At 44.6% G+C, this 26,221-nt stretch overlaps 2 protein-coding genes across 3 annotated transcripts in view; one reads left to right on the top strand and one right to left on the bottom strand.

Moving 5' to 3' along the window:
• The first annotated feature begins 5,604 nt into the window (after positions 1 to 5,604).
• LOC109462172 overlaps positions 5,605 to 26,221 on the top strand; it is a 42,005-nt gene continuing 21,388 nt past the window's right edge. Inside the window, exon 1 of one of the 2 annotated variants that reach the window (XM_019758671.1) lies at positions 5,605 to 5,679. The gene's annotated coding sequence lies outside the window, so the exon portion shown is untranslated. Of the gene's footprint in view, positions 5,680 to 9,069; positions 9,222 to 26,221 lie in introns of those variants that run through there. The other variant, XM_019758670.1, reaches the window with a different exon arrangement.
• LOC109462176 (protein phosphatase 1 regulatory subunit 29-like) lies at positions 10,034 to 13,776 on the bottom strand. The gene is given in 3 exon segments (XM_019758674.1): positions 10,034 to 10,207; positions 10,210 to 10,291; positions 12,637 to 13,776. Coding segments are annotated over 3 exon segments (1,353 nt in total). The 5' UTR covers positions 13,768 to 13,776; the 3' UTR covers positions 10,034 to 10,067.

Below are 26,221 nucleotides of genomic sequence, written 5' to 3' on the forward strand. Positions count from 1 at the left end.
CAAACGACATTTAAAACTGACCTAATAGAGAAGCCATTCTACCACTTCCTGTATTTGTCTTTTGTTTCCTTGTTTTCTTATGCTACGATATTTTCCTTGCGTTAATATTGGTTTCTTATGTTGTTCTTACCATATTAACTTATGATCTGACTAATGGAAATGTATTTTTTGTTGAATACGATATGTTTTTGATTGTCTTACTTTATTGTTTAGATATTTAGTTTGCCGTGTTAACCTTATATTATCTTGTTTGAGTTAATTTTCTCTTGTTTGTCCCTTAAGACATGCATGTTAATTGTTAATGTAAATAATGTTGTAAATATGAGATCATCAACAGGATTTGGGAGAGCCCACCAGATAAACCTCCTGGTTTCTTGGGCCCTCCTGCATGTATTTGATTGTACATAATTTCTTTTTATACCATTACTTTTCTTATGTGCGAAAGGTCAATAAACAAATAATAAACAAATAAACTTATGTTAGCGCCCCCACTTATACGAATAAAACTAATATTACTAAATAATGCAAAACACTAACCAAGAAGACATGTAAAAGAACAGCACAAACAGTCGAATTGATGAAGCGAGAGTCCACATTCCCCACCCAAAAGATGAAAAGGACACAAATAGAATTAAAAACGTTTTGTTGCTAAAATGTAATTTTGGACAGTTGACATAATGTTACAGTCAACTCGAAAAGAATAAACCAGGGAACCTTTCAAAATTAAAAGTTGTTTCACTCTATCTGAAAGAGTGTGTAAGTTAACAAAGTGTCCTAACATCCCAGAAAGTACATGACTTGTTTGTCGTGAGTGTAAGTATGAAAGACCTCTAGTATTGCATGATTCCCTGGAAGACAGAAGAAAAATGTCCAGACTATGCATGATGTACAAAATGACCTATATACTAAGTGGTGGACGTCCCAACTTACTAAGTACACATTTGTACCTAATACCAGCCCAGAAGAGAACACGAAATAGCCATGCCTTCAAGTATCAGAGCTATCAACCAAGGATTGAGGCGTTCAAAAATTAATTCTTTCCTAGAACTATCCCTGGTGAACGTGGAACTCGCTGTCACCAAGTACAGTAGGGGCATTGTCATTAGATAGCTTTAAACAATGTGTAGAGTTAGATGTTCAAGGGTTAGGTTATACCAGCTATACAGATACAGATACAGACTACAGAACACCATGATCTTACTGGATGCCAGGACCCCCCCCCCCCCAACATAGCAGCTAGACCAGGGAATGACACATTACACAAATTTTACAAACTTTGAATAAGCCACACAACTTAGTTTCCTTAGTTTTTGACTTATAAAACAAACAAGGAAATCCATTAGTATAACCAGGAGTTCAGCACCAAGGACAGGTACAACACAGTGATATGATTTGTAAGTTACGGAAGTTTTGCTAAGAAATGTCAGAAAACCACATGAATAAATTGGTGTGGAATTATGGTAGAAAACCACATGAATAAATATGGGAGTATCTCATAATACTCCAAATTATGCAAAACTCTGCAAAGCAATGAACCCATATCATGTTATTCAACCAGGCCTGAAGCTTACTAGTATGTAGTGTAGGTTACGAAAACGAATCAGAACGACACGACTTTACACGACACAAAACTAAAACGGCTGATTACGCGCTGCAGCATGCAGACCCCATTTTGGGAAGAGTTCTATAAATAAAAGCCAACTCACAGTCAAGTCCGATGTTCTCTTGTTTTGTAGATAGGCAAAACTTCCTGGAATTATGGACAGGAACACAGACAGGTCCTCCAGGAATGTGGACAGGCATACAGTATCAGCTTCCCATACCTAGGGTATGAAGAAATACAAATTCAGAAAATACTACATCTGTTCAGCAACATTCACATTCTTCTGATTCACTGTTCATTGTACTTGTTGAACAGAGCTAGAGGAAGTTCCCTTGTAAAATGAACCTGTAAATACTGTACATCTCATCTGTGTATTCATTTCATAACAAGGTGGTTATATGTCCACTACAACCTCCTTGTTAATAAGACTTGAAAACAATGTGCATGGTTCTCACCAGGCTGTTTGAACATAGGGGCCCCTACACTGTGATTTGGACCCCCTATGCTGTGATATGGTCCCCCTACGCTGTGATTTGGACCCCCTACGCTCACAGTGATTTAGCCCCCTACACTGTTTCAAGAGGCGTAGGGGTGTTTTTTGGGGGGCAGAACCTTCATAAATCTTTAAAAAAATGAAACTGTAACTTTAGAATGAAGCTATAACAAAATCTGTCCCGGAATAAGCAGGAATTAGTGTCTCAGGGGGTTATGAGTTACACATTTTGGGGGGAGAATACCAGACCCCCTACTGTGGTCATGTTTTTGGGACTTGACGTGCGGCTTGCGCTGCAGAAAAGTTGTCCTTCTGACAATTCTGTACCTGACCCCTACGTTTATCTTATCTTATATAATTACTGAGCCAAGGTCCCGCAAGGGACATCATGCTCAGGGACTAGGAGGTGCAGACCCAAGCGCGGCCGGTGGTGCTGGTGGTGCATACAGAAAAAAAGACAAGACAAAAAAACAATCTAGTGATTTGGGCTAAAACCCCCAATATAGTGCAAAAAGTGATAACAACAACAACAAAATGAAAAATGTGAGTGGCCACACTTGGGAAGGCACATTGCTAATTCTGGATGGGGGGAAGGCCCAAATATTGAGCCAGCCCCCATTTGAATTCACTGAGTGTAGTCATTGATACTAGATGTTGTGGGAGGTGATTCCATTCTGGCACCGTTCTAGGGTTCTACGCTGTGAAAAAATCCTGGTGAGAACCCTGATATTATGTGTTATAAATTCAATAATAAAAGATGATTTCCAATAGCTTATAGGGCTCATGTACAGAACAAAACATACTACATTCACTGTGGTGGAATAAAAATTGTTCTGGTCGAAATATGTTTTGTTTCACTTAAACTTCTCACTTGGAAAGAGTTACTAGATGACTTTTTAGGAGTGTGACTGCATACATGTTACCAAGGTCACCCCACAATGGTTACCATGGTAGACTCTGGGTGGATTTTTTATTTGGACATTAATATTTTAACTTAACACTTTTCAACAATAGAACTATCCAATGTATTCCCAAGTACGTTGTACATTTGAGATTTTCAAAAGCTTAAAAGAAATCACAGTCAATGGAGATTAGAGTGAGGCCCTTGTTGAAGCCGAAGACCTCCCAAAAGCTAGAAAAAGTTTATCAACTTGAAAAAGTTCCATAAACTTTTATAATTATTCTGCTTATGAAGTAACTGACTACCTAAACTAACAAGAGTAAAGAAAAAAAAATAGCCAGAAATACCAAACTTTAATTGAGGTCAGACTCAGACAGAGTGAAAAAAAGGTTTTTCCGAATATATCTTTAAACAAATGAAACAAAATATACTCATTTATTTATTTACTTAGCTTTAAGTCATATTACGGCTAAAACTTTGTTGATACACTGTATTACACTCTTATAAATATGCCCAAGACACGATGTACCACGCCCACGCCCACCCAACATCTGCTTGGAGAACACTCAATTACAAACACATAATTTGCTGACGACAGCTATCCAAGATACGTAGAAAAACGCGAATTTCGCCGTAACGTTACTTCTTTCCTTTACAATCTACGGCTCAACCTGTTCACAACGATACGGGACGCAAAGTCTGTGCGGGTTACCTGCCGAAACTGACGTGAAACGGCGTCTACAGACGGATTTTCCCCGGAACGTAAGGCCATGTTGATTTGATTATATGGATGACATCCTCCGGGAACCCCAAAATTGATGCGCGCGTGCGAATAAAAAAAAAGTTTTGCAAAAAAAAAAAGTTGTTTTTCATTATGAAATCTACGTGGTCATGAGGGTTGAACAAATGGGACAGAATATGGTTTGGCGAATAATCTAGTCTTCAAGTTCATTTCTTTACAATTTCGTCTTTTTCGTTTGATTTTGTCATTCTACGACATTGGTATGGTTTTTTGTAACTTACGGTATATTTTTGCTCATTTTGCAACTGTTTTGTACGATTTACAGTATGGTTGAAAACTTTTTTTTTTTTTTAAACGGCCGAAAATTCATGCGCGCGCGGATGTCATCCATATAATCAAATCAACATGGCCTAACTTTCTTCCGTTCCAAAACTCCAGCCGCCGCCATATTGTTCTAAAATTCACACTTGGCGCGGTCTGGGGCGCAGTGCATCATGGGCGACACCCGTACATCAATAACGCTACAAAAACCAATATACAACTGATAATATTGAGCTAAAACTGTCGATTAAGAAACAATAACTACACCCTACAATGGATGAAAATGATAATAATATAACCCATGAAGGAATGTGCAGAAAATTAATCTCCAAAAGATCTTTAGTTGGCTGTATTAAAGACAGCATCAAGTTGGTAAGACAGTAACAGTTATCAATTTCCAATACACCATCCGAAGAAATGAGCGAAAATTCTCCAAGATCAGATCTCCAGGAGGCCAATGAAGCAGCGCGGAACTGGTTGGAGTGGACTGGCGACAAGCTATGATGATGATGATCCGAAAAAAAATACCAGTACAAAAAAAAGCCGACAAGAACGAGTAAAACGTCTCAAATAAAAATAAGCCTAAACCTACTACTTCTGCTTTTAGAGTGTAGTAATCTCACTTAACTACTATTGGGTCCACTGTGCTGTGGGGCTGGCATCCAGGCTATCAGAGAGCCAGTTTCACAGCCAGGGTCACTCCGGACGCTACACCCGGACCCAGCGGTGCTAACGACCCAGAACCCCCGTACATGCTGCAGTAACCTAACGCCCCGGTATGCCCGACCCTAGTGCCCACTCAAGGCTGGGGTCCGGACCACCTGCCCTGTCCATCGCCACGGGCTCTCATGGGAGTGGCGTCGGCCTTTAAAACTTTGTTATTAGCACAACAAATATTGTTAAGTTCCTTTCCTAGAACTATCGCAGAGTGGAACTCGCTGTCACCAATTACAGGTACTAGTGAGGCGAAATGAACCCGGTCATGAACTCCATCAAGATTCAATACTACAACCATTTTGTCACGATTCGTCAAAATTTATTAATATTATTTTATAAAGATTTGTATCCTATGCCATTTATTCATAGTTGTTGACCATAGCATTCATGTAACCTTTCCCCTGGACACAAATGCATGGCATGGGAGACGGGAAAGTTGTGATATGGAACTATGACCATGCTAAACGACACTGCCTGTTTGAGATGTTCAGCAGGTCAGTACCACTTTGTACGTGCTTTCTTCACCCCAAGAGTCAACTTTGATTGAAATCACAATGACCCACCCCTACAAACCCTTTAATAGCCTCTGCAGAAGCGGTGATTAATTGCCTCCCCCTCCCGACCCCCTGCTGTTTACCGCAGTATGTGGGAAATGACCAGAGGTTTGGCTGTACGGACAACACTTCCGACTTCTCTTCTCACTACAAACTCCGAAACATCGCGGCTAGTCCCGTGGCTGATGTGAACCTGCTCATAAATATCCTCACGTACGTCCCGGCTAGCGGCTGTCCACATCTCACGGGCTGACAGCTTTCAACTTTTGGGCAGCTAAACGTGGATGATGACGAGGATCTGAATTTTCTGTACAAACCTCGGCTGCATTGAGGTAAAGGCAGAAGCAGGTAGGTTGATTATAAGCTATAGATTTGTATGTTTATTATGATCCACCTGTGAAATCTCATCATGTAACTGAATCATGTACATCTATAGACTTGGATCGGCTTACACTTGAACGTGACTGCTGGGTGTTTTCTGTGGCATCGAGCCTTGAGAGAAATGATGGATATACCATCCCCTCGATGATATCCAAGTATCGTCCTGGCCGTTCACGTTACAAACTGTGCCGGCTATGTTACACGTCTCTGGTGCAAGTTTTGTGGGTATAATATACCTTCCCATGGTAGCATCTGATACCATGTTCAATGATGTTGCACGTTCTATAGAAACTAGAAGTTAGATCAACAAATGAAGGGCTATTGATAGAGGACGATGACGATAGACAGAAGACGCAGATTCTCAACTCTAAAGTCTTTACTTAATGTGTTGGTTTGAGGTAGAAAGTCTATACCTACATTGATGATACTGTAATATGTGATATGTTATAATTTCTGTCCATTTCAATATGCTGGCTGAAAGATATTAGGCTGCATGAGAACAAATCACCAACCATAGCGCCTGCTCTGTAAACCTCCCGTAGTTCCGACACGCACATAAATAGATGACAGTTGATGTACTTTGGTTCAGTCAGACTGTAAGAGATAAAAGCAGACTTAACGGCGTTCATTATAAGTAAGCCCCGGACTCCATGTACGGGTGGTGTATTTGGCAGAGCCTGTGGTCTTGGCTCAGTTTACAGAGTCAGTGCCAGGTCTGACCAGTATAGCCGGTCCTATATGGGCTGGGTTGGCCGGTATCCGCACTGGTACGTTATAGTCCGATAACGTTTGCTTTGATGATGTCTTGAAATATCTTTTACCAGTAACAGTTAAATAATTTGTTTGATTGCAAGTGCGCATAGTATTCAGTTTCTTCCCTTGGTATCGGCTTTAAAATAACTTTGTAGCAAACCTAAACTACTAACAAGTTTGTTTTTTTTGCGCCCTGTCGAAGCAGACCTTAGCTTCCAGAATAGATAATATATACACACGTTTATATGACCTAATTCCAGAGAAAATCTGTTTCATCTATAAACAAACATAGACAAATGCTAGCCTGGGTGCCAGACCCGCAGCACACTATATACTAGACTCAAAGTTATCCACCCTGTACACTGGATAAGTGGAGGAAGAAGACGAGATAAGTTAGCCTAATGTGCTATGGGTGTGGTACCCAGGGTACCCCGTGCAGACATTGCTACAGTCGGTGGTTCTGAACTGTTGGACACACAGACAACAGAGTTGCCACACATGCCGCCTGGCCACACCTGTAACCTGACACCACACAACTGTAACCGGAAACCACACACCTGTTACATCTGCAGTGTCACTCAGTACAACACAGTTAGGTAAACACAGGTTCGCGAGCCAAGACCTAAAAACAGCATGTGTCTCTCAGCAAACCTATCCACATTCAACATAGTGTACAAACTGTGCATTGTTGACACCAAACGGTTTGTACTGGATTGATTTATTATATAGCCTACTAAACATTTCTTTGTACTATTTAACGACCCATCCCACCCACTTGCTGTTCTCTGTTTTTTGTTATGTATTGTAATTGTATTCTATGTTTGGTGGTGAGGCTAAAATTAGCTATAGCTAGAGTACCTCACCACCTTGTCTTGTATTGTCCTTGTTCAATTTGCAAATAAAAAAAAAACAACAAAAACTGTGCATCCGTCAAGTTGTTCTCCTGTAAAACACAACAGTTAGTTGATCTCTTTGCTACAAATTTACTGGGAACACCAGGCTGCCTACTTTAGTAACATTACACCAAATGTTGCAACATGTTCCACAGGAGATAGCGATGTGAAGTTATGTATGCGGGTCACTGAACTTTTGCAACCAGAGCTATAAACGTTCGGGGTCATACGTGCATGTATTTGAACGGCAGGGACATTGACACTATATAGTAGCCTCTACGTGCGGTATGCTGTACTCCCTCACATGTTAGCTCTCTATTTGACGGATTTCTTCTCTTTCTAACCGTCTCCCGAAGCCTAGTAGAGGCTAACTTTAGACTAGTAGTATATCGCACGTTATCCCTGCGAATTCTCAACGTGCATGGACACCGCCTTGCGGAAAATGCTATCATTGCAGTTAGCAGCGCACAGCTTGCGATCACATACTAGTACTAGTAGCCACAAAAAAAAAAAAAAAAACAGCGAAAAGCCCAAAGCACAAAGGCCCAAAGCGAAGGAATGTCACAGAAATACAATTGTTTATGTCACGATCTTCGTTCATCTGTGGACACACAGACCTTTCCTCCCTCATGACAGTCCTGTACATCACATTGCCACATCCTCCGCGCACATGAAACTCGACACCGCAACATTTGCAACATTTGTTTGTTTTTCCCGGCGTGTGGCAAATTGACCATGGTCAATCAGTGCAGTTATGGCAATTGCTTTATAATGGGGATCCTGATATACATATTTTAAGTACATACACATACACAGGCCCAGTTCCGTCCGCAGCTTCTCAGACCAGGCCACGCCCCCACTTGCCACAACATCGCTACACTGTTTAGACAAGATGTTTTCTTTTACCGGCTACATTGTCGCCATCTGTGGGAACGACAACTACAACAACACGGACGGTATGTTAAACATGATGAGAACAACAGGAGTGAAACAGTCATATTTTCATTGAGAAAGTGATGGTAAACAAATCGCAACATTTGTTGGTTTATACCACATATACAGTCAGGGGCAAGCGCAATGATATAAACTTCATCCAAGTGTATTGCACGGTGATTTCGGGTGAAAGTCCGGGAAAATTCTGATACAGTGTTGCTTTTCCAATATATCAGTTTATTATCACGCATTTCCTGTTCGTTCAATCGGTTTTGCCTGATTTTGTTTCCAACCTTCCCAACAAAATCTTGTAGGGAGAGACTGTATAGCCTGGGTTCCAGACCCATAGCACACCTGGCTCACTGACACTGAGATATTTTGTGTCCAGTGTGCTATGGGTCTGGAACCCAGGCTAGAGATTGTAGGGCTCTGACAGTCCGTCTATGCCCACTGTCTCAGATTGCTAGCTACATGTACTACGATGTAGCTTGAGGACAGGCCATTAGCAGTAAACCTGCCACTGCCTGATGCCCGAGTTTTCATCCTGGAGGTCCAGAAAAACGACTTTTCCCCGTCTGAACTTTATTTGTCCCGTTGATAACGCCAACATTCGCCCGCCCTTTAAAGGCAGCAGCGGCGGCGTGAGCTCCTCTCTTTACGTCTCGGAAAAGGGAGCTTCCCCGCGGGCCGCGCGCGGGAATAGCTGGCATTCGTGGCGGGAAGGCGATCGGGTTGACCCCGCGGGTCAGCCAGCGCGCGTCTCACGTTACAGGCCGGGCAGATACAGGCGGACACTCCGCCGCTACAGTCTGCGTTCTGCCGCCGAGGAGACCACACGTCCGACTCGCCCTGACCACGCCCGAGCGCTCTGCAGCAGAGCGACGTGAACGTTGAAGACTCGGGTGCGAAAGTTACAGAGAGACAGGAACGGTAGGACAGACCTGCTTTGTCCTTTCATGATACAGTCACGTCTGCAGGACAGGCTATCCCGGTGTTTTTGTAGTGGAGCTATCGCAACCATGTTGTACATGCCGCGCGCTGAGTACGATTAGGGGGTTATTTTTGTCGCCACTTCGGTCCTCCGCCGCCACTTACCTACTGTGCTGTAATGATGGACGGTTACCCCCCCCACCATCCTTCTCAACTTCTGACAATTTGATCCTCCTCTACCGCCGTTTCCAAATTACTAGTATTACACGGAAATGGTATTTTAGAAATATCATATCACCGCTAAGTCTATTAATAGCCTAAGTGGGTCCTCATGGATCGGAAGCTTGTATATTTCCGTGCCGGTATCAGCCCGACCATCCTGCCCTGTCAGTCTGAGGGGCTGCACGTTTGTTGTTGTTGTCCCGAACTGTTCAGCAGGCCCAACTTGAACGCCCCAAGCGTAATGTATCTAGAAAGTTTGTGTAAACAGCTCTTCTCTCGAGCTTTACTCAACAACTCAACTTTAACCTCTATATCTTCTAGGTAACATAAGTTCTCCGTCCCTAGTTCTAAACTAGTTTTAAACCTTCACAAGTTCTGTCAAAACGCCATATATTTTGTGAAATGAGACGCCCCAACAACTCTGCAAAAAGTAGGTCGTGTAAATACATGAACTTATTTGAAAGTGATTAATATATAGACCAACGCGAAAGTGAGAAAATCGCCACATTATCAAGTATCTTCTTGCCTCCATGACCATGTAACATTGTTGAAGTACAGCAAATTATGTAGAAATCACAACCTCCACTCCACCAGCAAAAGATGCTAATGTCTAACACTTTAAACCTATTCAGACACTTGCCCTTTTGAGCAGTCGTTTCCACACAAAACCCGCGCGGACGTGAACAGGCTGCGGCAGAGGCTCGGCCCTGTCTGGTACGCCACCTCCTGACCTTGCACGAGTGACTGTTGACCTTTTCGCATGCAGAATAGAACATGTTTATGTTTACATGATGTGTACAGACTGCCCCCCTCCCCACCCACAGGGCACATGACGTCATCACCACCGTCTGTGGACATGATGATGTGGATGATTTTAAAGGGGACGGACCGTTAATTATCCAGTGTGGATTGTGGAGTGATGTCTACTGTACTTAGTGTACAAAACAAAAATCCTAATTAAGATCGTTCGTTGTGAGTTTATACAACACTCTTCTCAAGAAGTGGCGTACTATGTGTAGACTTTACTTGATGTATGACAGCTACAGATATGATACAGAAAACCAGGAAACTTGTGTTGGTCCATATTACGTGCTTTTCATGTCAACTTTTCCTGTCCGATATTCTTCAAGCAGATCTTTTGTGCTCCCTTTGCACAACTTCCAGGAAGGAACTTCTTTGTACAAGTTCCTGGAAGCTACGTTTTGGTACATGTTTATATACTGCCATCATTACTGTAATGATGGCAGCATATAAACATGTACCAAACCGTAACTTCCAGGAATTTGTACAAAGAAAATACAAAGGAGACAAAATATCACATCTGGAGACCACACAACGTTGTCCCCAGGTAGGCACAAAGCCTTCAGCAGAGCCATAAGAGGACATTGCGCCGGGTTTGGGTGGTTGTTTGTCCGCTGCATGAGACTAATGAGAACGGCATTAGCTCTATAATACACCCCTGATGCTCGCCCATCCTGCAGGCCTGCACGCGTGGCAGCGCCGACTCGATAATTGGCCAGCGGTATTCAGGTCTGCTCGCGGGAGCTGACCTCTGACCCTCCTGTCCGACAGGGCCTTGCGGAGTCAAGTTCAAGTTGAGCCGGGGTCGTGACGTGTCAGGTTACACACACACGCGGCTGATGGGGACTAATAGGGCCGCTAATTGGGCACGACAACTGGGGCACAGTCGCGACGCAGAGGCGTAGGGAATGATACTAAATGTTGTGCGAGGGCTACAAGAAGCAAATTAAAAGAGAATTCTTCATGACTATGCATGTAGATAGATGTAAGAAAAGTTCATGATTCTTCTATATACCAAAAACAGATTAATTTGGAATGTTGTGCGAGGGCTACAAGAAGCAAATTACTAGTACATGTATACTCTCCAAGCATAGGGTTTTAGTTTTGACATCTCATATGCGCACAGTATTGGCAAGGTCCTGTCCATACTAAGCGAAGAACAGTGGGTAACTACGAGCATAGTATATCTTAATGTTTATAACGGGAGACGTTTCCCTGTACTGTGTCTATGACTATGTATATGCAAACCAATTTGTGTGTTTTGGTGTTTTATACTTTTTTATCGGGGTTTCTTTTTTTTTTGCACTGGAATTTTTCTTTCACCCACCCCAAAGACAAATTCCAGAGCGAAAAAGAAATCCCGATAAAAAGTATAAAAACACGCCAAAAATAACTCAAAACCCAAACCTCTACTTGGAGAGTAGCAAATTAAGAGAATTCTTCATGAATATAGATAGATGTAAGAAAAGTATATACTAAAAGAAACAGATCCCGGGAGTTAGCCATTAATTTGGTCGAAATCCCGACGATTTTTCAAAATCCACATGACTGTCCCAAATAGCAGCGGATTACCCAATAAGACAGGGCGTAACAGTGCTGCAATGTTTGGATTATAAACACGTCTGTAATTAGCAGCGCTGCCTATACCGGTACAGCGGTATTGCAGCGAAATAACGACGTTGCGTGTTGCGCAAAAACGGCGAAGCCTTCCGATGGATGCTTTCGACGAAATAGCAACGAACAAATGTAAGTCTTAATGACTTTTATTATTCCATTTACTTCATATAATTTGTCAAACTACCAACTCTTAATGTAGTTTAGGTGCAATTGTTCAGATAGGAGAATGGCACTTTGGAACACTGCATTCGTATGTGTGCTCCCGAACTGGCCTTCAAACCGTTAGATCTGTATATATTAGATGTTTGGGAAAATTCTGTGAGCAACTAGCTGCCGTAACAGTCCGCTGTTGAGGACTATCTTCATCCGTATGTTGTCATCATTAGCTGTAAGATAGGATCCCCATCTGCATGTTGTCTGTCTGGGGTTGGCAGGTTCTGTGGATGAGTGTCGAGATTTTCTGCAATAGAAAACGCATACGTACTGTATAGAACTGTGGTGCTATCGGGCCGTTAGTTTAGAATTTTAGCATCAGCAGATTTCAATACTCAACGCATAGTAGTGGTCTGCGAGGTAGTTTTGCTTCGTTTCACATAACGTCAAATCCGAGAGGACGTCCCTAACCGAATCTAAGTACTAATTTTTACCTCAGTCGAGTGAGGAAATATTTGTAAAATGCCTTTGCAAATGGTGACTGTGAGTGATTGAAACGCACAACATTTAGAACCACAAGACCACATTGCCACCGACGTAATGATAATGGCGAAGTTCTTACCTGTCGCAGACAGGAAGCGATGAGAATGACCGAGGCAACAGCGACCACGGCGGCCAGTACACCTGCAACTGTGTGTTTCCCCGGACCGTGCAGGTGTACAGACCGGGAATCCAGGTCCGGTGGAGAGGCTGTCCTCACCTGCACACAGGTGGCGTTTGTCGGACGACATTGTCTCCTCCGGTAGGTAGACCTTACACAGATGATGTATGACGTATTCTGTGTGAGTCCGGTCAGCGTGAAGCTGTTACGATGTGCACGATGCCGGTACAAGACGCGGGTCTGGTGTGGGGCTACGTCATGAGGTCCTTTGTACGTCACCCTCAGGCTTGTGACGTCAGGAGAGCTGACCTGCCATTGGACAGTCGTGTCAGAGACGGTGATGTTTGTAAGTGTGATAGCTTCTCCACACTCAGCGATAGTTGGTGTCGTAGGCAGTGTTGTGGCTGAATATGAAATTTTGTATGTCATAGATCTGGTTACAGCAGACAGCCTTTCGTCGTTACTGATGGTGGTCTCTTGCGTTGTTGTGCGTGTAAGGACCTTGTCGGTCCGGTCCTTGGAGTCAACAGGTGTCGTGTTCGGGCACAGAGTTTGAGGGTCCACCTGGTCCAGCGGCGTGTGACGTAGTCGTGACGGGGACGCACAGGTGGGCCCCCACCTGCCGGACTGGACGGCAGCTGACGCACGCACCCAGGTGATCAGGTGCTGCAGGTGGCAGTCGCAGCTCCACGGGTTCCCGCTCAGGTACACGCTCCTCAAGTTCGGAAGATCCGCAAAGACATCGGGATTCAGATACGACAGACGGTTGTATCCAAGGTTTACAGACTGTAGGATCGTCAGGTTTGTGAAAGTGTCGTCTGCGATGGTGCTGATGTTGTTCCCGTACACGTTCAGCCTCATCAGGTGGACCAGGTTGGACAGGGTCCGCCGGTCCAGCGACGTCAGGTTGTTGTGACTGAGGTCCAGCCAGGTGGTCTGCGCAGGTACGTTTTCAGGCACGTGCGTCAGGTGGCTGTGGCAGGTCACGTGAGTACCGGTACACCTGCAGGGGGCAGGGCACGTGACCACAGCTGTGATGACGTCAGCCAGGAGGAGGAGGAGGAGAAGGGAAGCTGCGGGGATGGCCGCCATGATGCAGCTGCGCACTGACTCCTGATGGTTCTGGCAAGGTGCACAAGCAACATGATGACAAAGCATAGCTGGCGTGGCTATAAGTTATAAGTATAACTGAAGAGATATCACACCCTTTTTTCTTGATATGGAAATGGAATACGTTAAGTAAAATACTCTTTCAAACTTGCAATGTTCTTGCCATGGGAAGGATTCTAATGATTGAAAGACGATGTTTATCTCTAAAGTTACTCTATACAGTCAGCCTAAGCATTTTGAAAGTTGCCCCAACACGGCAGGCAAAGGTACCGTGTATGCCACGTACAAATACGTATTGCCATGATCCATCATGATTCAAAATAAACTTACCCTGTGAAAGTTTCTCCTTCTCGTCGTATCACAAACACTAGAGCAGCTTCAAAACAGTAACAAAGCTATAACAGCAACAAAGTGCTCTGGCAGCTACAGTGGGAATATCCGCCGTTCGCATGTTGGCATGAGAACGTACAGCGGGGAAACGGAAATGTAGAGCACAGATCTGGCGGTGAGGCTGGGAGGTCGGTGGTGAAGCTCAGGGCCGTGGTGTTTACCCCAGGCAAGGTGCCGACAGACAAGGGCAGTCCGGGAGGTGTTTACAACTGAAGGGCTCCAACTAGATCTCTCCAGAAAACTAAAACTGTACTCCAGAGCTCACTCTGCTTACGGGCTACAAGAGGCAATGGACCTGGAGATATATTTTCATGAAATATCGCAAAAAAGTGGAAAGTTTCCAAACACCCTGTATTAATGATAATGAGAAAAGACGTAACTGCCAGCCAGCCACCGACACCGTTTCTGGACAGCAAGACTTGTGTATAAACCGCACCTGTGACCTTCTAAACTCTCAAACTCTTCCAGGTGCCAAACTTAGAATCGCCATGTAAGAGTGTACAATAGCTTAGGAAGCAAAATCAGTATTGCCAAGGCCCTAGCTGTGACTTGTCCATACTAAGCGAAGAACAGTGGGTGTCTACGTGCAGAGATCTTAATGTTTATAACGTGGGACGTTTCCTTGTACTATGTCTATGTATTGTGCAAAGTTTGTGACGCAAGAGGTTGTTGACCTGCGGAGCCTTTCCTCCTCCTCCTCACTGCCACGTTGCCATGGCGACGGTCACCATGGTGACGTAACTGTCAAGCAGGTTTTATGTTGTCCCGATGTAACAATGACCGCTGGCAAACGCCGTGCCTTTTCCATGGATCCGGACAAGAGTCGGAAATCCGCCCTTTGTTGCGGTTTACCGGGTATTCACGGGCACAGTTAATCCCCTATAGTTTCCACAGTAAATGTTCGCGGGAACAGCGGAGGTGCAGTCGTGTACGAATCTGATCTCATCTTTACGAGGAGAGGATATGACATTTGCATTGATTCGACGCCGAAACGTCTATAGAAAATCTCTCCAAACGGGTTTAGCGGCGTGCTTTACTCACAGACGCCTTCAGGTTGTCTTTAGTGTAAGTGGAGTTTGAGGAAGGGATAAACCCCCGGACCAGATGGTGTATAATTTGTGCGCTGGCCGTGACTGCAGGTCTGGTTCAGTGCCAACAGTTATCTGATCTGCCCAGCTGGGACGGAAGACTTCCTGGCCTGACTGCGGGTCTGCACGGCGGAGTCAACACGACCACGCGATGTTTGTGAGATCTAGTGCGTCCCATGGTCTGGCGATCATGCCATGGTGTGGCGCAACGGCTCGACTCGGAACCAAGAGGTCCCGGGTTCGAGAGTCCAGTCATGCCACCGATCTTGTAGCCTGGATGCCAGACCCAAAGCACACTGGATACAAAATATCTCAATATCCTTGCACACTGAGATATTTTGTGTCCAGTGTGCTTTGGGTCTGGCATCCAGGCTACCGATCTTGTGCCATCGGGAAGGAATTTTACACGACTTTCCCCACTTTAACTCAAGTGAAAGTATTGTCTTGTCCTCTGTTTGTTTCTATGTGTTGGACACAACACCAGCAATAGCTGCTTTTGTCCCATGTGTATTGCACTGTTGCGATCAATAAATCAATCAAATCAAATCAATCAATCAATCAATCATGGCTCCGTAAGTGTCGTCAGTTCGTGTGTACGTCTGTTTTGTACATTTCAGTGAGAGTAGAGGCGTGTATGTGTTGTACCCGGACCGTCCAAGGGTGTAGCGTGGGTGCCAGACTGTTTCCAGGGCCAACATGCCGCCAAGGAAATTATACCACAGCCCCCTCAGTTAGGCCTGGCTAACCTGGATGCCAGACCTATAGCACCGAGGCCCAAAGTTATACAGTGTGCAAGGCCAAAAATCCCCTGTAGATCTAGATAGGCGGGCGAAGGACTCTTGGCTGCCGAAGGAAAACGGCTAGCGGCCCGATACTTTTCTGGCCCCCAGGGTACTGGCATCAAGGGCTAGGGGCACTGAGGGGGCGTCTATATTTGTAAGAGAACTTGGCTCGGCAGGCAGGAGATGGTGGGAAGGATTTAAAGCTGGTGACTTTTGTCCAGGCATGAGCGCAGCCTCCAGCCATGCAGCTGTCACCGCGTGTCCGCATCACTGCTGGCAATGGCTGGAACAGTAGCGCCGGACAATCGCGTCATGCCGATAGTCTTCGTCAGGCTGCACAGGAATGTCCGGACGCTAGTTCAGATGTACTGATCAGGACAATTGTGAATTGTACGGTTGTGATCACCACAAGTGTTTATCTGCGTGTTTTTTCCAGTCGGCATAGTTTCAATAGTCCGTGTGTTGTGTAAGCGTCCCACGTGTACCCAACATGTCATTGTTTCCCCACGGGCCGGTTGTCACCACTAAAACAGACAGAACTACTGGACTACAGCCAAGTCTTGTGGCAGCGCGATCAGTCCTCAAACGGTTCCCACATTGTCAGCAGTACTGCTAGTATTGAGATGACTGTAAAACTGTGGTTGTCTCCTGTAATACTGTAGCTGCTGTTCACAGTGGACGATTGATGCTACTGTGTGCTGCGCCACCTAGCGTCCTGTTACAGAACTTCAGGTACTAATGGTAAATTGAGTCGCACCTCTGACGTTTTGTTGGGTTATTTTATCAGGAAGCAGATTTTTCAATATATTATGATTATTATGATCAGGTCAGAGAATATATTATCAACAATTACCAAACTAGGTGGATGTCCCAACTACTAAGTACCTAATACCAGCTCAGAAGAGAACAAGAAATAGCCACGCATTCAAGTACCAGAGTTATCAACCAAGGATTGAGGTGTTCAAGAATTCATTCTTCCCTACAACTATCGCAGAGTGGAACTCACTGTCACCAAGTACAGTAGGGGCACTGTCAATAGATAGCTTTAAACAATGTCTAGAGCTAGAAGTTCAAGGGTTAGGTGTAACAAGTCGATCGGTGTAATATAGCCAGCTGCCGCCGCACCGCGTGCCTGCGAAGCTGGTGTGTTACGCCGAAAGGCGGTTATACCGGCTATACAGATACAGATATAGAAACCAATGAACATTGCGGCAATAACACTCGTTATCGTAATAATCCAATTGAATTTATGTAGTACTAGTAGGCATGCTTTACTATTTATCTATTTTATATATATCATAGATATGGCAGGCACAAAATACCCTGTTATCATACTATTAGTCTGACAGGTCCAGATTGTTGTGTCATTTTGGGTAAAACTAGGGCATCTCCCGTGTGCAGCCGGGCTGGTGTCGGCCCCGTACATTCCACCGTGTCACGGCCGTGATTAAACCCAGACTGTTGCTGGTTCTGTACCGCTCCTGTTCTGTGCGGAGCTACCCTGGATGCCAAACTAGTATCGGGCCGTTAGCCTTTTTCCTTCGGCAGCCGAGAGCCCTTCGCCCGCCTGCCTAAATTACCGCTACGGGGGAGTTGAGCCCGATGGGAGTTGGCTGGCCCTAGAACTCGTTGGTCCGGCCAGCCAAACTCCCCCCGGGCTAGACTCCCCCGTAGCGGTAATTTACACCAGCGGGCGAAGGGCTTTTGCGGCCCGGACAGCGAGTTTGGATTCCAGGGTAGTGCGGAGCTGGTCCTGTCTGTCCTGGACTAGAGGTGTTCTCCACCTCTCACCTTGATGTTTAACAAACCACAGACCTCACGAACTGCAGTCATCCCGTGTTACATAATCCCTCGCTGATTGTCAGGGCTGATTGGGAGCTTGTGCTTATACACCACTTCTAACTCAAGAAAACGTATTCTTGATACCTTGATACTTCTACTGGGCTCTTACAGGAGAGAAGGCTTCTCGTCAGCCTGTTGTGTCCTGGTCTTCACTCATTCTACGGCCTAATCCAAAAAGAGGGCCTGCAAGCCTTTTTTCGTAAGGCGTAATCAGGCTGTTTTAGACTTCGTAATTCGTAGGCAGCCTCCGCAAAAATCAACGTAATTCGTAATAGGACATTGGCCGCAAATCGTAAAGTCGTAATCAGCTCTGAGACTTTAACGTAATTCGTAATAGGCGGCGAAAATTTTGCGTAATTCGTATTCACTACCCCCCTTGCAGGCCCTCCAAAAACTACTGACATGAGCTCAGGAACCTTTGTCACGACGGAAATCAGTCAAATAGGCGCTTAGATTCTCTATCACCATGGAAACTGTTTTCGGACTAGGTATTTCTGTTTCCTTAGCCTCTAGTTCAGGCGAGTAGGAGGCCTGTTCCTCTCACTGTCAGGGCCGATGTGAATCTCGCTGTTTAGCCGTCTGGATATGCCTTGTTGCGAGGCTACATTGTCCATCATCAGATCAAGTGTGTGTGTGTAGGAATGAGGTCAGATCTGGTATCCACATATTTCGCTGCCGATGCTGGCACGGAGATGCCATGGTAAAAACGCCGTCACTCTATCTACTGAAGAGTCCCACAAGGTGCAAGCTGTACGCTAACGTGCTGGTAGACAGAGTTAACAGTTATTACTGACTGATGACATACTCCTGTACGCTGTAGCACCTCCGTGTTGACCAAAGCGGGCGGCATTCCGCCCAAGATGGTATCGGGACTATGCGGCAGGCATCCCGCGGAACTATGCAGCAGGCAGGCCGCGGGACCGGCCAAGATTTCAAAATAAACATTTTGTCATGTCAGCCTGTGGTCATACATTATGTGTTCCGTCATGGCGTCTGTATATTCTAAACTCTTCTGTGGGAGACAGCTTTATTACCTACATGCAATGATTAACTCCATACTACGGTCAACGACATTGGTATGACTCTGACTATCTCAAATCCTCAAAAATTTGAAAAAAACCCCCAACTAACTAAGCCTGATTATGAACATGAGTAATACATGGCAAAACTGTACGTTGTCCTATACAGAAGACCTGTTCTTTCCTTGGCTATTGCCCTCTATCCCTCCTAACCTGTCCTTTCCTATATTCTTTATGGTCATCATATTTGACACGTATCATATGTAGGTTTGGAATACTAGTAGTCCAGGCGGTTAGAGGTAGCCTGGGTTCCAGACCCACAGCACACTGGACACAAAATATCTCTGAGCTATGTGTCCAGTGTGCTATGGGTCTGGAACCCAGGCTAGGTTAGAGGCCGATCTGGCCATACATCCATACACGTGCACAGCCAGCATGGGGCATTGCAACACCAGACTACCAAAACTTCCAACCTACCAAATACACAAACACCAGCCTTTAGGGTAAACTATGTCGTCCTTTCCGAACCCTGTGTGTTTGTTATGGTACTGATGATTGGTGGAGAAGGTTTTGAGTGGAATGACTGCTGCTGCAGGCGGGAATATTTATAGTCGGTGATAAATTACCCCCGACAAGGTGACTTAAGGAGGATGTTTTTCACACACGGTGCTTACTTTTGATAGTCTACTTGTTAGGATGATTTATAAAGTTATGAAGTGATTAATAGTACGTTTCATTGTAATATTTCATTGTAATCTTTCAGAGTAGGCTTTGTCTGAAAGCAGGAGTGGTTGAACATTTCTCTTCCTTCTTGGCTTGGTTTAACAGTAGAAGTAGAAAAAAAGCCCACGTTTCCTAGCAGTATCGTCTTAGACCTGTTTTCAAACTTCAGATTACAAATATTTACATTCTAGATGGACAGCTTTTTCTGAGGCTCGCCCTTTCCAAGAGCTCGCAGTCTGGTGGAATAGTGTAGTTACCAGGGATGGTGCTGGCAGATATTGATTGTAGCGAGTGCGACTGCATATCAGCTACCTATTCTTCAGACTTGGATGCACGCGCGGGTAGCTTCTATATAACACTAGAGCTGTGTACCGGTACGCAGTACCGATACTGTACCGGAAAAATTGATTAGGTACAGGTCCAAAATACCTACTCCCTCAGTACCGGTACTGTACCTAAACAATTTCACACCAATTTTATGCCTATTTGTGACCTCAAATGTGTATAAAGGTGGTTAACAATGGGTCCCTGTGTAAGGACAGCGTGTTCATGAAAACAAAACACTTAGTTTTGCCTATATTTTATCTGAGCATTCGCTATAAACAAAGAATAAACCTTAACTATCAAGTTTATTTATGTTTTTTTGTTATTGAAGGAGTTCAGAAGACCATATAAATTGGTCGAATTGTTCAGGTACAGGTTCAGGTCCGGACCTGTACCTAAACCTGTGTACCTGTACCTGTACCTGTACCTAAAATTTGTTTAGGTACACAGCTCTATATAACACTTAGATCTCGTGCGTCATCTCATACGTCATAGCACATCATACTGATCTTCCTAATGCACAGATGAATACAGCACGGCACCAAACTACTACCGACTCATACATGGTAATAACATCGCACTTACAGGACGTGGTGCTTCTTTGTTTGACTTCCTGCACTTTGGATGCGGAGTCGTGGTGTCAGAGTTTTGCTATAAAACTACATCTAATAGAAATCGTTTGAGTCATGGCTCCCCATCATACTCTCAATGCTAGGGATTTTAGGCTTCGGCTTATTTTTGACGCGTTTTTATGCGTTTTATCAGACTTTCTTTTTCTGTACTGGTATCATTTTTTCGCGAGCCAAACGTTTTAGATATTGCCTAATGTCAATGTCAATGTTAATGTCAATGATACTTTCTTGCCAGTTCGATACAGTCTTGTAGGCATCAAAATATCTGCTTGGAGAACATCACAACAATCCCATAGTGGTCATATCGTTAGCCTGGGCGCCAGACCCCGAGCACACTGGACACAAAGTATCTCAGTGAGCACGTACTCACTGAGATACTTTATGTCCAGTGTGCTATGGGTCTGGCGCCCAGGGTAGGGTACCCCAAAAAAGGTGATTTTTTCGAGCGTTGCGGAGCGAAAATCCGGACGGTACCCAGGCAGCACGTCGGCAGAACGTACTGCGCCTGCGCGAAACCCGTAATGTATTGTACATAGCATTTCAGCAGAACGTCTCATATAAGGTCGTACTAGCGCATATAAGATTAGCATTTAGACAGAAGTTTCCAAATGTTATGTCGGAAAGAATATCCTCTGCAACTGGCAAAATTCTGATGCAACGTTGACCAAAAACCCAACGAAAAACGCGAAAATACGGGGTTCTGCGCAGGCGCAGTACGTTCTGCCGACGTGCTTACCCAGGCTAATATTGTTATACGGTTTGCTTACGCCACGTGACTCCGCGTGTTTTGGCTCAGAACCCTCAGCCCAGTCACGTGTGTTTTGAAAGTAGGTCTATGTCTAGTCTTACTCCAAGGTCAAGTGTGTTTCTGTGTGAGTAAATTGACAGCGGGAAGACTTTATCCTGTACATGTACGTGACGGTACGAGAACTCGGCTAGAGGTTATAGCAGCGAGGGAATGTGGAGGTTATGTATCAGCAAGGCTAGTTAGTACCTTGAAAAACTAGTTAAAGGCTAGTTAAAAACCTTGTACGGGAAAGTGTGGTTTAAATACAGGTGATAAGATGACCACCATTCGTGTATAACGAAAATGGCAAAATAGAAAATAGAACGTGACTAGCTTCACTGGGTCAGTCTACTGAGGAAGACCAGAGTGACTGGTCGAAAGCTCTAGGTGAGAGATTTCTCTGTGTTGGATCAAAAGCTTTAACTTTCAACATATCAATTAGAACTGTTCATTTCTAGTTAAGAATGCGAAAGTAGGTATAAAGACTCCCCAAGTTCTTTCACGGAAAAAAGAGTGACAATATTTCCATGTTACAATTCCAGTCTATAACTATAAGCACATTTAGCATGACTTTGTCACCTTTTTGTTGTAAAACTTTTTTTAATTTAACACTGGCTGTATGTAATGCCCCTCTAGTTGTACTTCACAGTCAAAGTGGCACAGGTTGTAGTTGTTGTACATATGGTAGGCTTCATGTTATTCCCCCATGATTTATGTACTGTTTATCTGTGTTTATGTTGACCGATAAGGAAGTCCCGCATGCACCAGGGGTTCACCACGTTACTATCATGTTTACGGAACGGTCCATTTAAAGCGGATCAAAAGTTAGGTACCGGTCTATAACTGTTACTAACTTTGTCTTCCTCTGTCTTCAGAAAAGAAGTCAAACTCAGTAGTTTTTAATAGTAGTTTCTTAAGAGTTATCAGAAGTTCTATGTGTACTCACTCACTCATTATGTGTACTCACTATCTGTTTTTGTACCAAATGTTTCTTCTGTTCTTGCAATTAGCCCTCGGGCATGGATTTGCAATAAAACATTTATTACTTATGTCCAGGTAAAGGTGCTTCTGTGATTTAGTAGTACTACACGTACACATGGTTGTTATCACTCGTGCCAGCGGAGATATTTGTTTACATAGTTCCGTACATTTCTGCCCCAGCTCTGCGTCTGACAGGATAGCGTTACGTGATGAAGCGATGGCGACTCTGTACTCAGCTGATCGCATCGCTACGAAAACAGCCCTCCTTCGGACTGTACAGCGGTTAGAAGGGGGCCTGCATGCCCTTTTTGTGTTAAAGGCGTAACCAGGCGTTTTTGTAGTCTTCGTAATCCATAGGCAACCTCCCAAAAAATCGACGTAATTCGTAATAGTACATTAGCTGCAAAGCGTAAAGTCGTAATCACCTCTGGGACTTTAACGGCGGCGAAAAGTTTGCGTAATTCGTAATCACTACGCCCCTCCCCCAATGCAGGCCCGACACCTACTGAGTTCGGAAGCCAGTAAAAGGCCGGAGTGTTTAGCGCGTGTTTGTGTAGGCTCACACCCTTTACAGTAACAGCTAGGAAAGCATGAGGAGAGGATGGTTCAAGTATTTCTCTCCGGTTCACCGCGCGGTTTTTTTTTTTTTGTTTTTGTTTTATTTTTTTATTTGCAAATTCAACAAGGACAATACAAGACAAGGTGGTGAGGTACTCTAGCTATAGCTAATTTTAGCCTCACCACCAAACATAGAATACAATTACAATACATAACAAAAAACAGAGAACAGCAAGTGGGTGGGATGGGTCGTTAAATAGTACAAAGAAATGTTTAGTAGGCTATACAATAAATCAATCGAGTACAAACCGTTTGGTGTCAACAATATACGTTTGAGTGGTTAGCAAGATATTACAGTTTGTATCATAATATAAATCAGGTAATCCTCTAAGTAAAATATCACATAACAATTGTTCAGACATATTGAAAACATCAAAATCAAAGCCTACCACATTCTGGAGATTGCTGAGTAGGGTGACTCTTTGTTGATTATATACACCGCGCGGTTCCGTATACACACCTCCCTGTCCCACACTCGGTACCCGCGGGGCGCTGCGAATGGTTCTGATCTCTCTCCGGAATGTGCGAGCTGTCAGGCTGATGGAATATGCGCAGGTCGCGGTGTGGTTTCCCGGTTGTTGTTGTTGTTGAAGAGATAACGTTTGACGGATCTCGGGATATTTGTGGAGAAAATTTTCTGTTCAAGTATATCAATGTTCGTATCAGATCTGACCCAAATAGTATCTGCTCACACGATAACTGCGGTAAACAGAAATAAAGCACATTATCGTTGAAAGACTACCTAAATGTGTAACGGGGCCACACCGATGAAACAAAACGCCTCCACTACAGACTGACTGACGGAGGTGATCTCATGGGACGTTAAAACTTTCCGCTTGTGTAAACGTTAGTCTTCACCATTAAGATCAGTATCACATCCCGGCCACTCGTGCGGAACCTACTCACGGGGTTTATTGCTACAGAATACCGGCTCAGAAAACAAGAGCACGAAATAGTCATGCCTTCAAGTACCGGAGTCATGAGAATTGTCAACCATATCTTTCCTAGAACTATCGTAGAGTGGAACTCGCTGTCACCAAGTACAGTAGGGGCATTGTCAATAGATAGCTTTCAACAAGATGTTCAAGGGTTGGCCGTGTGGGCGTAACAGTGCGTTCGGTGTAATGTAGCCAGCTGCCGCCGCGCCGCGTGCCTGCGAAGCTGGTGTGTTACGCCGAAGGGCGGTTATACCAGCTATACAGATACAGAAGCTGGTGTGTTACGCCGAAGGGTGGTTATACCGGCTATACAGATACAGAAGCTGGTGTGTTACGCCGAAGGGCGGTTATACCGGCTATACAGAGATACAGAAGCTGGTGTGTTACGCCGAAGGGCGGTTATACCGGCTATACAGATACAGAAGCTGGTGTGTCCGCCGAAGGGCGGTTATACTGGCTATACAGATATTACAGAAGCTGGTGTGTTACACCGAAGGGCGGTTATACCAGCTATACAGATACAGAAGCTAGTGTGTTACACCGATACAGAAGTGTTCCATGCAGGTCTGACGTGCCGTGCGACTGTTTTCACTCAGCTGCGGTCGCGGCCTTCACCCCCAGATACCTCCTGTAATCTTTAGCCACGCGGAGGCCTTGGAAACCGCTGCATAACACGGCGTAACAGGTAGCATGGAGGCGAGCAGATGGTTCACGTCCAAAAATTAATTTCGTCCTCGGATTGCACAAATATTAGATCATTAGTGGCCGAGGCCTTGTCATGACTGCCGCTATCACACTGAGACTGTTCAGATGTTGGACACTGAACAGCCAAATTCCTGTGAGGTCGTCCGATACAAAAAGATATGCCGGGGAGATCTAACACCAGTTTCTTCAGGTGCCCAGCAGTGGTCCAAAACTAATGCAGACAGTGAGCTATTTCTTTTCATCATGTTTATCTGGACTACTCAATGTTTGATTCGCGTTTGTGACGCTTGGTTTTGGCTTCTGAATGTTTTTAAGAACAGAACGTTATTTCTGCTGCATGACGTCATGTGTCGCTGCCAGGCACGCCTTGAAGAAAACACGGATGTTTTGAGGTTGGAGAAAAAACTCAGGAACTTTGAGCGGATTTAAGGCTCTCCTACAGAAACACTGTGAGTGGTGGCGCTGTGGCATGGGTACCAGACTGTTGCCAGATCCCATACATGTCCCCATGGCAAGGAAATTATACCACAGAGACCTATGATAGCCTATGTATATTTGTTTGTATACATGGACTCCTAGGAAAAATAGTAATGGAAATCTAAATAAAACAAAGAAACAAGCAAGCAAGCAAACAAACCTCTACGTTAGCCCCTGTTAGTCTTATGGCAAAGGGACTGAGTAGGTTAGCCTGGGTGCCAAACCCGTCAAAGTATCTCACTACCCGTCAAAGTATCTCAGCTCAGTGAGATACTTTGTGTCCAGTGTGCTATGGGTTTGGCACCCACCAGGCTAGAGTAGGTTGGTGTGGCAGCACAGATAAGGGGCCATAAGGCGGAATGCCCTAGATGACCTGGAGATAAGCCATGGTCGGAAGACTGGAGATTGTTGTTATGAAGTGTTTGTCTCCAGGCGTGGGAAAGGACAGTTCATGTGTCTGTAAATAGTCACCCTGCCGGTCCCACGTGGCCTGTACAGTACTACGTGGTCTTCTCTGTTTTTCTTTCTCTATTCTGTAATCCCCTGATTCTCCACTTACACAATCACATTAACTTACAGCGATTTAAATTTTTAAGGTCAATATCTATTTACCATGTCAAACTAATTAGATCATTCTAACAAGACATGCCACCAGAGTTGACGATAAAAGCAGTACCATTCACTACTTTATAGCAGTGGAGACATGCATTTTCACATCCTTCCTGTTTTCCAATATTATCGTGACCCACATCTAATATCTTTGAAGCCTGGATCTATATGTTCCACAGGGCCAATATTCCGTATATGGAAGAGAGTCCCTCTTGACTCCAACTCTAAAAGCGACTGTGTACTATAAGACTATCATCCCTGAACAAAACTCAACTATGCGGAATGTTAGCCTCTATCAGGCTTCGGGAGGCGGCTGAAAGAGTAGAAATTGGCCAAATAGAGAAAGAGAGATGCCTTGGTGTTGGTCTATATGCGCTGGACAGTACAGTGTGAGGCAAACTGTACTCTCCAGTAGACCAACTACCCTGGCATGTTATCTCTATTTGGCCTATTTCTTCCGCCTCCCGAAGCCTGATAGAGGCTAGCGGGATGTTACAGTTGTAGGTTTCCCTGTCCGCACC

The sequence above is a fragment of the Branchiostoma belcheri genome, unplaced genomic scaffold (assembly GCF_001625305.1).
Source record: "Branchiostoma belcheri isolate BF01 breed outbred unplaced genomic scaffold, Haploidv18h27 scaffold113, whole genome shotgun sequence".
In the NCBI taxonomy this organism is placed as follows: domain Eukaryota; kingdom Metazoa; phylum Chordata; class Leptocardii; order Amphioxiformes; family Branchiostomatidae; genus Branchiostoma; species Branchiostoma belcheri.